The sequence below is a fragment of the Coccinella septempunctata genome, chromosome 7 (assembly GCF_907165205.1).
Source record: "Coccinella septempunctata chromosome 7, icCocSept1.1, whole genome shotgun sequence".
NCBI lineage: Eukaryota > Metazoa > Arthropoda > Insecta > Coleoptera > Coccinellidae > Coccinella > Coccinella septempunctata.
Window position 1 is genome coordinate 24,861,781 of NC_058195.1, and position 16,257 is coordinate 24,878,037.

Sequence of the window (16,257 nt, forward strand, 5' to 3'; positions counted from 1 at the left end):
TCAAAAACATAACACATAATTCATAAAATTGGAAAAAACATAATATAAATAGATGAAATTATTGTCTATTTGTTTTTATTCCTCTCATATTCGTACCGTTGGCTAGTCATAACCAGTCTTGAATGGCCCCCGTTTTATGACAGCATCATTTAAGTCTGCTGGCGTTTCACTTTCGAAGAGAACATATACAGCCTCTGGAAGCAACATAAATTACAAATAGCTATTTATTGAATATCAATAACAAGTTGAGAAAATATGCAAAAAATAATCTTTTGAAGAAAAGAAAGCATGAACCAAAACCTGGAGATACAAATTATAAATCAATAGGATTCAATTTCGGTACTCTTTTGATACCCTGTAGTATTTTTTAAAAATAAAAAACGCTGCTCTAATGAACTCCTATGGATTAATTGATACAGAATTTTCAATTCGAACATCGAAATACGAAAAAACATTCGAATTATTAAATGATCTAAAAAACATCTAAACATTCCCTCGAAGATTTCAAACTCCGTATATTCAATTATTCGTCAAATTTCAGATTGAATCCTGTTTTGTTAGTACTTATAGTAAGGGTTACATTATTCAGCAAGAGTTTCCTGAGTGAAGTGATTCAAAATTCACTTCTGAATCGATGTCTAGAAGATGTCTATCAATAGACTTTTTCAGATAACCCTCTTCAAGTAAATTCTACATAGAAATAGAAAACGCTGCTGTAATGAACTCCTATGGATTAATTGTTACAAAATTTTCAGTTCGAACATCGAAATACGAAAAAACATCCGAATTCTTAAATGATCTAAAAAACATCTAAACATTTCCTCGAAGATTTCAAACTCCGTATATTCAATTATTCGTCAAATTTCAGATTGAATCCTGTTTTGTTAGTACTTATAATAAGGGTTACATTATTCAGCAAGAGTTTTCTGAGTGAATAAGTGATTCAAAATTCACTTCTGAATCGATGTCTAGAAGATGTCTATTAATAGACTTTTTCAGATAACCCTCTTCACCAAGTAAATTCTACATAGAAATAGAAAACGCTGCTGTTATGAACTCCTATGGATTAATTGATACAAAATTTTCAGTTCGAACATCGAAATACGAAAAAACATCCGAATTCTTAAATGATCTAAAAAACATCCAAACATTTCCTCGAAGATTTCAAACTCCGTATATTCAATTATTCGTCGAATTTCAGATTGAATCCTGTTTTGTTAGTACTTATAATAAGGGTTACATTATTCAGCAAGAGTTTTCTGAGTGAAGTGATTCAAAATTCACTTCTGAATCGATGTCTAGAAGATGTCTATCATTAGACTTTTTCAGATAACCCTCTTCACCAAGTAAATTCTACATAGAAATAGAAAATGCTGCTGTATAATGAACTCCTATGGATTAATTGATACAAAATTTTCAATTCGAACATCGAAATACGAAAAAATATTCGAATTCTTAAATGATCTAAAAAACATCTAAACATTTCCTCGAAGATTTCAAACTCTGTATATTCGATTATTCGTCAAATTTCAGATTGATATTCCTCAGAGGAGCGCATTTTATGTACCATGTACCATTAATAGTACCTATCTAACAAAATAGTATTGACTTGTCAATGGTTATCTAAAAAATATCATTTAATAGACTTTATTAGACGATTGATCTATGAAATATATTTCTATTTTAAATCTACGTATATTTCAATTTATTGTAGCCAAAAATTCAGGTAAGTATTTGAAAACGATAACTGGATATCATTTTTAACAGAGAGCACAAATCCAAACTAATACCATATCGAAGTAAATAGTATTTTCCTATGTTCAAGCAATTTGATTAATGTCTGAAGGGATTACCTGCTGTAACTACCCTAAGTAGAAATTGCACTCACCTTGTTCAATTATTACAGCACAAATCACTAATCAAAAAACGAACACAATCACTAGCCGACTTGACCTTCTTACAAAGAAGGGTTGTATATACTAACGGAAATGTTGAATGTTCAAGTTCAAATGGCTATGCACTATGAACTTTAACTCTATTGGCCCATGGCCGGTTCGCGGCTTCTTGCGAATTGCGATAAGAGTTCGCCACCAAGCGATCCAACCCGATCGTAGTTCTTGTCTAGCCCTTTTCATCGCATATCTCTCGATCGAATACCTTCAACCAAACATCTATTTTCTGCAAACTCGGAAAAATATCCTTTTTCCTCAAGACTCTCAAGAGTATCTTGGGTTAATCAATAATTTCGTTCTAAAGTTCATATTTAACATATTGAATTTAGGTGTCAATCATTCTTCACCATTATTGTTTTTGAAACAGGTACCAATATTCATACTCGATTTATATTGAAAAAATTGTCCAATCAGTTTTATCATATGAAAATTTTCACAAATTTCAATATCCTGATACTAAGTCTCCTAGAAAAACATCCCCATCAGTAAGAATACGAATACTTAGACTTACATGTGCTTTTTAGCATTGATACTTAGATGATAAAACACAATATGAATTTGAAAAATACACTAGGAAGATGTTGATTAGTCCAAAATTTTTTGACTATCGTAGAAATATGGTTTATGAATAATTAATTTCGGAAGTCACTTCAATAGATGACATTGACTTCTTATATCGACATATTTGGGACACTTGGAATCGTTAAGTTTAAAGACGATCTAGCAATGACAAATCTAGAAGAAATTTATTTGTTCACTGTTTTTCGACCATTTTACTTAGATGTTTTATATATGTAATCTAGGCGTCTAAACAGAGTCAGATATTGATGTGTCATATCGATATAGTATATGATATCTATTTCCCGTCTGAAAATTAATTTCATCATTATTATAAAATTAAGATATCCAATAAACGTTTTTTCAATATATGGTCTTCTTTGAAGATATTAATCGAGATATTTGGTACAATTTGAATTCTAATGTTCATAGACGATACAAAATGATATATCTGAAAGATATTCATCTGGTCACTGGTTTTCGACCATTTTAGTTAGATGTTCTCTATATGTAATCTAGATGTCTTAATAAAGTCAGATATTGATGTCTAATATTGGAATGGTATATCATATCTATTAGTTGTCTGCCCAGTGATTCTTTCGCGATTAATACAATAAGATATTAGATAAACCTTTTTTAGATGTATATTTGGAAACTAATCTATTTTCAGATATCTTACGGACATAAGAATTTTGCCAGGCATAAGACTAGACATCTAAAAAAAATTTCAAAAACATCATTCATAGAAAACGTCTTATTTAGATAATCTAATTTTGATCATAACTCAGAGCAAGATCATTTTAGATCCCTTTTGACATAAATGAGATGTCATTTAGACGGAAGTGTGTTGTTTGGGTCGTTGAACATATCGATTTATGTTTTACTTCTATTTGTTTACTACACAAGGTCCTCTGTTTCATTTGTTCGGCATCGTTGATTGAGTTATGCGATACCTACTGATGAGCTCAAATAAAAGCGAAACCGATCTATCTCTATTCTTCTTCGATGTCGACATGCTCGCTTTGGGATACTCGAAAGGTAGATTTCTGCCAGTCCAATTTTACCTTCTTCATATCGTGCTTGGAAAAAAGCATAACGAAGCTAAGTTGATACAACATTTAATGTCCTTTAGGCAGAGAGGTGCCAGGTCAGCTAGTATATTAATATAAATGGCAATTATGTAGATCCACGTGAAAAAAATAAGCGTTCCAAGTTCTGAAAACTTTCTTTCAATACTCACCTGGAAACATTATATTTTCAATTCTCAAGATATTTTTGTTGACTGCTATCATTTTGAGAAATGCTCCCCGTATTATTTCTTTCAATTCTGGCAAAGAAGGATCCAAATAAATTTCATTTGTTCCTATACGTCCTTTAGCTTTAACACTAATTATTGGCATGTGAATGAGGGCCAAATCATGATATTCTTCTTCGTACCCATTTCCATCCTTGAAAAATAAAAACGTTATGTTGAAAATAAATGATAATCAGGGTATTCGGTATTCTCGTAAGTGATTCATTCGCTTTTTCGAAAGACGGGTACGCAGTTTTAGTGTTAAGTTTTTAGGCTCTTCGAAGCTCCAGTCGATCAGAATCGGCAGAAGTCAGCAGCCATCTTCAAAGCCCCTTCAGTCAGAATTTTTGATTCGTCATGATTGCGTGAAAAATCATATCAACTACATTATGACGAAATCAAGATGTCGACTACTTACAGCCAAAATGACTATTCAATGTGGACGTCATCAATTAATAATCACCATTTCATCGGCAGAGAATCAGAACAGAGGAGAGAAGAAAGAGAGCCTAACTGCCACTGGGGGCGGAAAATCTGCGAACTGTGAGTCCACGCGAACGCCGGCGCCGTTCGTCCAAAATCGTGCGAATCATTATCCGTCAGAATTCGTAGAAGTCGGAATGTCATTTCCGAATGGGTTTTCTGATGAAAAATTTTTCGCTTTGGAAATATCTATTCTGATTGCATTAGGGCAGGCGATCATTTTTACGCCAAACGAGTTTTGTGGATTTTTCAATTTATTATAATAAATTTTAATTAAATCGATTATGAGCACCATTTCTTCCATCTTCGAATAATAATTCGACCACAATTGTTTTTGTGTATTTCTCTGTAACAATTACTCTAAGAGGAGTTTATACCATGGGGCTTTCTCGCCATCCGTATAAGGCGTAAAGGGGGAAAGACTACCAGAATTTGGGGTGTTGTCGGAACATTTGAACGATAAGTGAATGTTACGGATAATACAATAGTTTCCACTTTCACAGAAAAGATGGCAGCACTTAACGAACGTCTTTTTCAATTTCACCAGGATACGAATTGTAGCCAATCGCGAGAATTTTCGTGAAATTTTTTCATGTGGAAATTAATAGAACATATAATTGCACCTCGGAAAGTTAATAACATGAATATATATTATATTTGTTCTTCAATGAAAAAATTTCTCATTTTTTTCCGTTTGACGGATAAAAAGAATTTTGACTTTCCAAGGTGCCGAACTGATTGAATTAGTGGTTTCTGACGTAAGTTATTCATTTCATCTTTTTGAACTGACTACTATAACGGTGTAGACCCTTCTTAATGTCGATTCCTCATAGATATTTATTCTGATGAACAAGCAGATTTAACATTCACGATCCATTTTCTTCTAAAGTCAATAATGAAGATTCATTCACACAAACCTTATACTGATAGATGTAGTTCAAGAAGTATTGTAAACTCTTAACCACCATTTTTCGGATCAATATAGATAGCAAGTTATTGATACAGATGAAAAATCTCTCAACTAATTCGACTGATTCCACGGGCCTCTTAGGAATATACTGCTTCCAGGCCCATTTATACTCCAAAAATATATCTGCACAAGATGTAATCAAATCGCCTTCTATTCGGTCCCGGACTCTTTGACATAACATATCCATGGTCTGTTCGAAAACGTTCGGTTCCAGCGGAAAGCGGTGTTTTTCTTGCAAGGATTCAGTCGTAACTATACACATATCTTCGAATCTGTAAGTAGAAAAAATTTAATAAATATTATCTTCACTCTATACCTGCACTTTCATGAAAGCAGTTGATTGGCCATGAAATTAATTTCTCAAGTTTTTGATCAGAGTGAGATTGGTACATTCGAAATGTATCAACAAAAAAATTATATCATCAAGGATGGGTAAACAGATATCGAAAAATGTTTGTCTACGGTAATCAACAAACTTCTGAAAATTATCCAATTCGAAGGGGTGTATTACAGGGATCTGTGTTAGGGCCACTTCTATTTTATTTGTTAATGATTTTCTGTACAGCTTGTACTCTATGAAAATTTTTTTTCGTCACTGCGCTTGATATTAGAATCATATTGTTCGTGAACGACACGTCCTTCCCACAAACATCATCAAGCTTACGAGAACTAAAGACTATTATTATGACTTTAGCCTTGCGGTTTTCACACTCCTCTCCAGAGGAAAATTCACTTATCCCAGATATCTCAGATATCAAAAGGATTGAGCTCTGTTGGAGCCCTTTCCAGGTTTTCGGGCTCGAGGTGGTGAACGGGTCGGGCCGCTCCTCGGCTTCCCGCTGTCGGTTGGATTCCGGATCCACCCGCACTTCCTGTCGATGAAGACGGTGTTCCTCTGCATTCCCTGTACTTGCGTAGGTGGTATAGTTCTCGCCGTTCCCAGCAGTACCGCCTTCTGCATGACTCTATAGATAGTTCCGTCCAACTGAAGTTTCCTCAAGTTCTCTAGTAGTTTCTTCGGTATCAGGCCTGTAGATGAAATGACTATAGGGATGGTCTTGATATCTTTTAGCATCCATTGTCTTCTGGTTTGTTTCTCGAGATCTCTGTATTTTGAAATATTTGCCTATCTAAAAGATTGTTATTATTTGGAATCGTGACGTCGACGAATAGTGCTCTGTCCTCATCCTTATTGAGCAATTTGAGGTTTGGTCTATTGTGGGTTATTTTCCGGTCTGTGAGAACCGTGCGATCCCAGTAGAGCTTGTGATGTTCATTTTCCAATACAGCATCCGGATGGTAATTGTAATTAGGAACCTTTTTCGAACATAGAAATTGGTGTTTTAGTGCCTATTCTTGGTGAAGAATCTTGGCAACGGCATCATCTCTATTTTTGTACTCCGTGCCCGCGAACTTCTGACATGCCCCGGTGATGTTCTGGATAGTTTCATGTGTCGCACAGCCATAACGACAGCTATCATCCGCCACTGAGGCATCCTTGGCGATATATTTCATGTAGTTCGTTATTGGAATCACCTGATACTGGATGGCGAGCATGAAGCCCTCTGTCTCAGGAATCAACCTTACGGAAGTCAACCAGTAGTTCGACGCAGATATGTCGACGTAATTATAGTTCACCTTGTTCTGGTGCCTTCCATGCAAAGGTTTGCCAATTAGTTTCTGCATTATACTTTCTGCAGAGTGTTCGACGGTTTCCAAGTGGTCCTGCTGTGAGTTGAGATTTACATCTATAAACTAAATGAAAAAAAAAGAATAATCATCACGCATTGTACACTGCAGAGAAAAAAAAATTATAAAAGAAAGAATCACTCCAGCCAACCTAAGGGTGACCGGCCACCGAATGCGAAGTTGAGCGAAGCTGAGCTTTTTCAATGCTAAATCACGAGCTACGTCACTCGATTCGTAGCTTGTCAATTATATTAGTACTGAAAACGCTCAGCTTCGCTCAACTTCGCATTGGGTGGCCGGTCACCCTAAACCATCACAAAGAAACAGTCGCGATCCATATGTCAAGTGCATTTTTGAAGCTGTTGATCGAGCGAGCGTTCACTGCTGCCGTTGGAAGGCCATTCCAGACATTGAATACCCTATTGGGGAGGAAGTGTTCTCTGCTGGTGGACTGGAACCTCTCCTTCGCAAGTTTGTAGTTGTGGCCACGTAGTCGTGTATCAGCATTCATGCAGAAGAGATTTGCTAAGTTAGCATTGAATAACCCATGAAGTGCTCTATATGTGGTAATCAAGTCACCCCTCAAACGTCTGGTAGTAAATGGAGTGAGGCGCATAATGGAAAGTCTTTCTTCATAGGAGGGTCTTCTTGTACCATAAGGAATTCTAGTTACCCTCCGCTGAATGGACACAGTGCTCCTACCCAGTCAACCAGAAATGTAACAGTAAGTCGCAGGGAGTACCCAAAAATATCACATTGAAGCGCTTCTTTGAGAAGTTTCATGGATGTACTTGAGATTTCACATTGTAGACATTAACGTCCGCATATTGTTAAGTTTGCGAATTCCTCAACTTTAGATCCCTAGTGGTTGCATGTAACATCATATCGAGATGTTCCGATGAAGTGAACATAGCTACTATTATGCGACTTCTCTCTGTTGATATTTTTGAAATATTTAATCTGTGATATTTTTAGAACATGAAATGATGTGTTGTGAATAAATTTCGATGAACTCTACCCAGCGACTTCTCTAAGAAAAACTTCCAGTAACTGTCTGAAATGTTCTATTTATCAGCACGTGGTCTCGAGGTTAACTCATAACCTAAATCCCGCTATGCAAAACGTGGTGTGACGTGTTTCGTTCTGTGACTGCGTTGTGTTGAGAGAATGAACAAACAAAATCTTCATGAATGAATTTTTAGAATAATTTTTTTAACCGAGTTGTTCTATTATTAAATTTCGTTTTAGTTAAGTGTTACTTGACGTTGATTGATTAATTAACGTGCAGTAAAAGGTGAGTAGTTATATAACCTATTGAAATAATGAATACATCATGATCACTTCTTGGCCCTCTTATCCTCCCCATTTTTGCACCTTTGTAACGTTCAACTTTCAACATACCTCATATGAATTTAGGTGATAAGTAACATTCACAACCTTCAAAATCAAACTTGGAATTGATTTGAATCATCGAGAGAACTTCAAATTATTATTTTAGATACTGTGCTGGAAAAAATCACCTTCTACTGTTGTGAGATTTTTCATGACACTCAATTTATTACTATCAGTACAGCTCTGATTTTTTCTTCTTCAGCTGGACCATGCCGTTCCTGAAGTGGAATGAAGATTCATAACAAGATATATGTTCTTTATTTTATATATTTGGATTTGTATGAAACATATTAATCTTGAATAAAAAGATTTCCCTTTTGAGGATGGGAGAAGAATGCGAAATATATGTAGGTAAGAGTAAAGAGTAAACACAGGGTACAAATGAGGCATTCAGAGCTGAAGAGGCCCAAGCTACATTTTTTTCTGAAATTGAGTTTACGAGTATATAAAATTTTGATTCATTTTCAGGCAGTTCTTACTGTTAATTCAATTTCAGAAAAATTGTAGCTTGGGTCATTTTTCCTCGGAACGCCTCGAATATAGAGTGCAAATTGATTGCCACGATGGTAATTATCAAATTGAACATGAATATAACTTCAATAGAGGATACACTTTGGTAGTTTATTCTGTCAAAATAATCGTTCCAAAAACCTCCAAAATGAGAAGTCGCAAAGTTGCTGTCTAGGGTGCTTTTTTTACACCTACTATATGATGTACTGCGTAATTACCCGCGATATGCGATGTTGCGGACATTAAGCACTCCCCAGTAAGCACTGGTGGCCTTTTTTTAAATCAACATTGTGAAGTCGCATTTCCACAGTGGTAATTCCCAACAACTTCCCTGTGACTGAAACTGGTTGACTGGGTAGTGCTATAAAAGAGAAAGCGGACGAGAAAGTCGAAGTGTCACAGTGCCGTAAAAGTGAAAGCGGAGGTGAAAGTGCCCACTAACAAAGCTACGGAATATTTGATTCCGTCTGTGAAGTTTATGTAGGTTCTATATTTGTTATCGGAATTTTAATTCGTTAAAATTTTCAAAGTTGGTGTTCATCCTAAGTGTCCAGAGGATTTTGTTTTTCTCGTTGGTACTGCAGAAAACATCAGGTGAGCTTATTTTTCGCATCTCTTTTCTGATTTTTCTCATAGCGTATAAAACATTCGGCTTTATACCATAGTTTTCTATTAGACTATTTCAGTGAAGATTTCTGAATACATATTTTATTATTTCCAAATTGTTTGATATTTTGAGATTTTTGAGTATAAAACCATGTCGGAAACCTCAGATAATGAGGGCTCCTACATGGAAGCGACCGATGCTGAAGAATTCAGCGAAGGCGAACACGAGGAGCTTGTAAAGCTCAGAGAAGAAAATGGGCAGTTGAAAGATCAAATAGTCAAACTGACTGAAACTGTGTCACAGTAAGTCGGTGAGATGCGCCTCTTGAGGGAGGAAATGACCCGCAATAATATGCCGAAATCTCCCACTTACGCCGCAATCACAAAACCGGTAGCGGGTTCCAAGAATAATTCCCTTATGGGAATTGTTTCACAACCCGAAACAAGGAAAAATGATTCAACGCAGGACGCGAAGGCCTCAAACGCGCCCCCAACTAAACGCGCGCGAAAAGAAAGCTCCTCTTCTGATGAGGAGACTGTCAAGAAGGCAACGGAAGTGCCTAAAAGAGATAAAATTCCACCCATCACGATGATGGGCACCTCAGATTGGGTAGAGATATCTAAACTAAAACTCTCTACACAAAAAGCATGAACTACAACCGTGCAACTACAGTTAAAGACGGTATAAAAATCATCGCGTCAACCGTAGATGATTTTAGAAAAATCACAACATTCTTCGAGCAGCATGGTAAAGAATTTTTTACCTACCAAATGGAGGAGGAGAAGAAGATATATGCCGTTATTAGGCATTTACCAATCGACGCTGATCTTGCGTTGATTAAGGACGACCTGATATTCCAGGGAATATCAGACGCTGAGGTGTCCAGAATGACATCGAACAAGACAAAGAAGCCTCTCTACCTGGTTAAAGCCCAGAAAAAAAGGAAATCTTCGGAGTGAAGCGACTCTACAACCTCTGTATTGTGGTTGAACATAAAAAGAGGCCTGAAACTCCAAGCCAGTGCTTTAGGTGCCAAAGGTACGGACATGCACAAAACAAATGCTCCTTCCCGTGGAGATGCGTGAAGTGCTCCGGAAGTCATAGCAGCAATGACTGCACACTCACCAGAAAAAGTGAAGAGAGAAATGCCACATGCGTCTTATGTGGAGAAGAGGGCCATCCAGCTAGCTACAAAGGATGTAGCGAGTTCAAGTTGGTGACCAGAAAGAAAAATTCCCGAAAATCAGTTGAACAGAAAAAGGAGGTAACAAAAACAACAACTTCTGAACAAAAAATTCAGGAAGTAGCGAAGACCCAACCTACAGAGCAAGAAAAGAAGAGGGAGACTCCAGAACCCGTCCAGAAAAAAAAAGGACAGAAGAAGCTTACAATGAAACAGGCTGTGAACAGTCAACAGGAGAAGAAAAAGATATCTGAATCAGCCGATGATTTAGATATCTTCACGGAAAAAATTTTCAACAAGATAATGTTGAAAATTGAGAGGGAAATGGAGAAAAAACTCCAAGCATTATTTAGTAAACTGAATTAATGGACCTTACGGATATTAGGAAGAAATCCCTCAAGCTGATATTATAGCCCTACAGGAAACAAGAATAAACCGGAACAGAAGACTGAATTTCATGAATTATGAAACATATAGATGTGACAGAATTACAAACACCAGAGGAGGAGTAGCAATATTGGTGAGAACAGATCTGAAACACTACTTTAAAAGTAGATCCGACGAAACACAAGGAAAAACAGAAAAAGTGACGATTTTTGCCGAATTAAATCGGCAAAGAGTCGAAATAACCTCGGCGTATAAGCCACCACAAAACAATCTATTGGAAGAAGAGATAAACAACATGTTGGAAGGATCAAACCCGAAAATCTCCATCGGAGATTTCAACTGTAAATCCCCATTATGGAACAGCATAACAGAGAATAGAAATGGCAAAAAACTCAAGGATTTCGCCAAAAAACAAAATGCCATAGTTATTGGACCAGAGCTACCGACATATCTTGCTTTTGGAAGAGGAATACCAGATGTAATAGATATCGCGATATTGAAAAATAAAACTCAAGAATTCTCGATTGAAACTTTGGAAGATGGAACTTCAAACCACAATCCCGTGGAATTGACAATTGGAGAAGAGCCAAGAGAAAAACTGCTGAAAATAAGAGAATATACCAATTGGGCTGAATACAGCCATTTAATACAATCGGAAATAACAAAAATTCCAACAATAAGCACTCCAGACGATCTGGAATGTGCGGTTGATAAACTGGAAGAGATTATATTGAAAGCTTACGAAAAAAGCACGAGAAGAGCGAAGAGACCAGCACCCAGTCATCCGCATGGCAATACGCCTAAAGAAGTAAAAGATCTTATACAAGAAAATCGAAGACTCAGAAGAATATATAGGATGAACAAAAATGATCTAAATAGAAGGAACCTCAACCGACATAGCCAAGTTCTGAAAAATGCCCTGAAAGATCTAAGAACAAGCAGATGGAACAAAAGGGGTCAAGAACTGAATACAATCGATCGCTGAAAATAAGAGAATAAACAAACACTCAAATTCAGCGAAATCACAGTAAGTATTTGTGTAATATATTACAACGCATCATATATATTTATAACTCTACAAAATTTAAGTATATTCTTTATTTCAGGTTCCCCACATAAATTCTCCTTCAAAGTCGATCTGATGTTGCAGTTTTCTCTCATAGCAGTGTACGCTGGACATTCACATATAAGGTGAGGAATTGTTAACGGATCGTTACACCATTCACACAATGGTTGGTTCTCACGTTTCAGTATATGTCCATGTGTGATCTGAGTGTGACCTATACGAAGACGATGTAGTTTGGTTGTATCACGTCTGTGGAGCTTGACAACAGGGTAAGTAGATCTCACATTTGGTTGAATTTGCTTAAGCTGAGTGGTTTTATTATCCCATAATTGCTGCCAATCGTCAGTACATTTCTCGGATATATGATTGTACAGATCTGTTATTTTTACAAAATTCACATCCAGCGTATCAGAGTTCGCAGCTCTACGTGCCTCTTTATCAGCTTCTTCATTACCTTCTATTCCTACATGACTAGGTACCCATATGAACACAATGTTGAAATCTCTTCCTTTTTAGATGACATATTAGTGATTTAATTCTTTTCATTACTGAGTCATGTGTGTATACCTTCCTCAATCCTTGTATCAGACTAAGTGAGTCAGTAACAATTACTATTTCCTGAGGGTATTCTCTAATATAGCAACACATCAGAGCTTGCCATACTGCATATTGCTCGGCAAAATATACGGATGATATAGGATTTAATTTCCAGGAATGTTTCTCTCCATGCATTGCTATAGCACATCCAGTTCCTTCAATTGTTTTTGAACCATCAGTATATAAAAATTTTGCTGAACTGTATTCTTCTTTCAATGAATAAAAACATTGTCTGATGATTTGGTGATTAGTTGATAATTTGTCTTCATGAGTTCAAGTCTAGTTTTCACAATGGGTATAGTCCAAGGAGGTATTTCTTCAAAGTCGTCTTGATACAATTCAGGTATGGTCATTCTTTTATGTTCTAGGTATTCCACAAAACGAATCACAGCAGGACGTGTTGCTGTTGGTTTTCTCCTGTATATGTTTATATCTTGCATCATTAAGCTGTAATTTGGGTTTTGTTGATTCAATTGTACTCCTAGCATATATTTTATAAGAAATTTTTTCCGTCTTACGTCTAAGGGTTCAACACCAGCCTCCACGTACAAGCTGTGACTTGGACTTGTATGAAATGGTCCTAGGCAATATTTCAGTGCCAAGTTATGGACAGGGTCAAGAGTTTTCAGTACGTATTTGCGGGATGATGAATAAACTGCGCATCCGTAGTCAATGCGAGAGAGAATCAGCGAGCGATATATGGTCAGCAAACTGTTAGTATCTGCTCCCCATTTTGTGTTTCCTAGTACCTTTAGGAGGTTGAGCGTTTTTCGGCACTTTATTCTGAGATAGTTTATATGTTTTTTCTACGTCAATTTTGAGTCGAATGTTAACCCCAAAAATTTCACATCTTCTAAGCATTTTATTCTGTTATTTCTGATAAAAAGAATTGGATCAGGATGCAATTTTCTCATACGGCAGAAGTGGACACAGTATGTCTTCTCCCAGGCGAATTCATATCCAATACTCTCCCCATTATAAATGATTGTATTAATAGCCTTTTGAATTTTGCTACTAATTTCCTCAATAGATTTGCCAGATAATAATATGGCTAGATCATCCACGTACAAACATTTCACTATTTCCGGGTCAACGTTTTTTGTGATTTTGTTGATGGCTATGGTAAACAGTTTGCAGCTAAGTGTGGATCCCTGTGGAACCCCATTTTCTAGATCTTTAATGGCTGAAAGTGAGTTCCCGACCCTTACTCTGAATTTTCTATCTTTTAAGAAGGACTCAATGAACCTTGGAAGGGTGCCTCTAAGACCGTAGTTGAACAGTTCACTCAGTATTCCATAACGCCATGTCATATCAAATGCTCCCTTTATGTCGAAAAATACAGCAACAGTATGTTCTCCCCTTATGAATGCATTTTGTATAGCATTTTCCAACATAATTAGATGATCAATAGTGGACCTTTTCTTTCTATAGCCAGCTTGACTAGGGGATAATAGTTTTTCTTTTTCTAGGTACCATTGGAGACGATCATGTATCATCTTTTCTAAAAGTTTTCCTAGACAGCAGGTTAGGCTCACGGGTCTGTAGCTTGATGGAGTTGAGGATTCCTTTCCTGGTTTCAAGATGGGAACAATTATCGCTTCTTTCCATTCATCAGGGTAAGTGCTCATTTTCCATAATTTGTTATACATTTCTAATAATGTTTGTGTCATTTCAGGTGTTATGTTTTTCAGCATTTCATTGGAGATCTCATCTATTCCAGGAGCACTCTGTTTCAAAGCATGTAAGGCCTCTTGCAGTTCTGCCATAGTGAATGGTTGGTTGTATTCAAATTCTTGTTCTGTGTGAAAATCAAGGTTCAACTCCCTCTCCAGCTTCTTTTCAGCAAATAAGCTGTTGTAGTTACTTGAGCTACTCACATCTTTGTAATGGTTTGCGAAAATATCTGCTATTTCCGTCGGCTCTTCTATAATATTCCCTCCTACTTTCAGGCATGTTATTGGATTTGGGTTATGTTTCCCTGAAATTGATTTTATCTTTTTCCAAACATTTCCTAGACTCTCATCAGTTGTTATGGATGATATATATTGATTCCAGCTTTGTCGTTTGGATTCGAGGATTTTTCTTTTGGCCTCGGCTCGAGCTTTTTTAAATGCTACCAAGTTTTCAGTTGTAGGGTGTTTTTTGAAGCGATTTAAGGCTGTCTTCTTTTTTTTAATTAAAGAGCTCACCTCGTGGTTCCACCACGGCACTACATATTTCAACGGTATAGAACTGGTCTTTGGGATACTTCTATCAGCTGCATGTTTCAGTGACTCTGTTACAGATTTAACACTTATGTTCTCAGGAGGGATCAACTCAGTCTTAAATTTCTGCCAATTGGCTTTTCTATTGAGCCATCGTCTTGGGGCGTAATGAATTCTCCTCAATTCCTCAGTTTCAACAATTATTGGAAAGTGATCACTATTGTGCAGATCGTCGTCTACGGTCCATAGTAGTTTGGTGGCTAGAATATTTGATACAACTGTGAGATCTATTGCTGAGAACGTGTTACTGATAGTATTCATGTGCGTATGTGAACCGGTATTTAATAGGGTTAGATCGTCCCTTTCAAGCCAATTTTCAATCAGTCTTCCTCTTCGGTCGGTTTTTATTGATCCCCATAACAAATTATGTGCATTGAAGTCGCCCATTAATATGATTGGGGAAGGAAGTTGTTCAATTATATCATCGATTTCCCTAGTAGACCAATTCCCGTCTGGTAAATATATGCTACACAGTGTTGTCTTTGATGGAAATTCAACTTCAACAGCGACAGCCTGCAGTGACGTGGTGAGCTGTATCTCTTTATAATGTACATCATATCTCAATAATATAGCCACGCCACCAGATGCTATCTCGTTCAGCGTATGATCTCTTCTCACAATATTGTATTTTTTTAAAGAGTATGGTTGATTAGGTTTCAGGTGAGTTTCTTGTAGACATATGCAGATTGGATCATATTGTTGAATTAATAGCTTGATATCACAGTATCTTCTAATACATCCTCTACAGTTCCATTGGATGATTTTATTATTTATGGTCATTGAGTTTAAACATGATATCGCAGATGTTTTTCGATACAACAAATAACAAACGAATGTGTAAGTAGGTGCATAAATGAATGTAATGAATAAATAGAGTGAATAATAAATAGATGTATCAATAAATAATGTAAAAAATAAACAGAATAAATAGATGTATAAACAAATATTGTGATTAATATATAGAAAGATATAAGAATAAATATATGTATAAGTGAATAATAAACCAAATGTACACTTCAATAGTTGTACAGATAAATATTTGTATGATTTAATAATATGTGATTATATAAATAAAATGATAGTTTTCAGATCTTTTCAGTCTCTGTGATTTCCGTACCCGTTTTATCGTTAGTTTGATTTAGTCTTGGTCTGCCTCTAGGCATGTTCTTCGTTTTCTTTGTTACTTTTGTTCTTTTGGATTGTGAACTCTGGCTTGCATCAGATTCGTCTGCATCATCTGCAAGGGGAGATCTATCATTTACTGTACGTTTAATGTATTTTTTCGATGTGTCCACTCTCAAATTG

General features: G+C 36.3%; 1 protein-coding gene and 1 long non-coding RNA gene across 2 annotated transcripts in view; one reads left to right on the top strand and one right to left on the bottom strand.

Annotated features, from left to right (window-relative positions):
* The window catches only part of LOC123316425 (dynein axonemal heavy chain 3), a 2,043,583-nt gene that overhangs the window by 1,812,603 nt on the left and 214,723 nt on the right, over positions 1 to 16,257 (bottom strand). Inside the window, exons 6-7 of the mRNA XM_044902499.1 lie at positions 5,205 to 5,529; positions 3,751 to 3,958 (exon numbers count right to left, since the gene is read on the bottom strand). Of these exons, the coding sequence (XP_044758434.1) occupies positions 3,751 to 3,958; positions 5,205 to 5,529 (533 nt within the window). The remainder of the gene's footprint in view (positions 1 to 3,750; positions 3,959 to 5,204; positions 5,530 to 16,257) is intronic.
* Positions 12,035 to 15,710, top strand: LOC123316443. Its single transcript, XR_006538081.1, has 3 exons — positions 12,035 to 12,360; positions 14,158 to 14,304; positions 14,364 to 15,710. It is a non-coding gene; the product is annotated as an uncharacterized LOC123316443 (long non-coding RNA).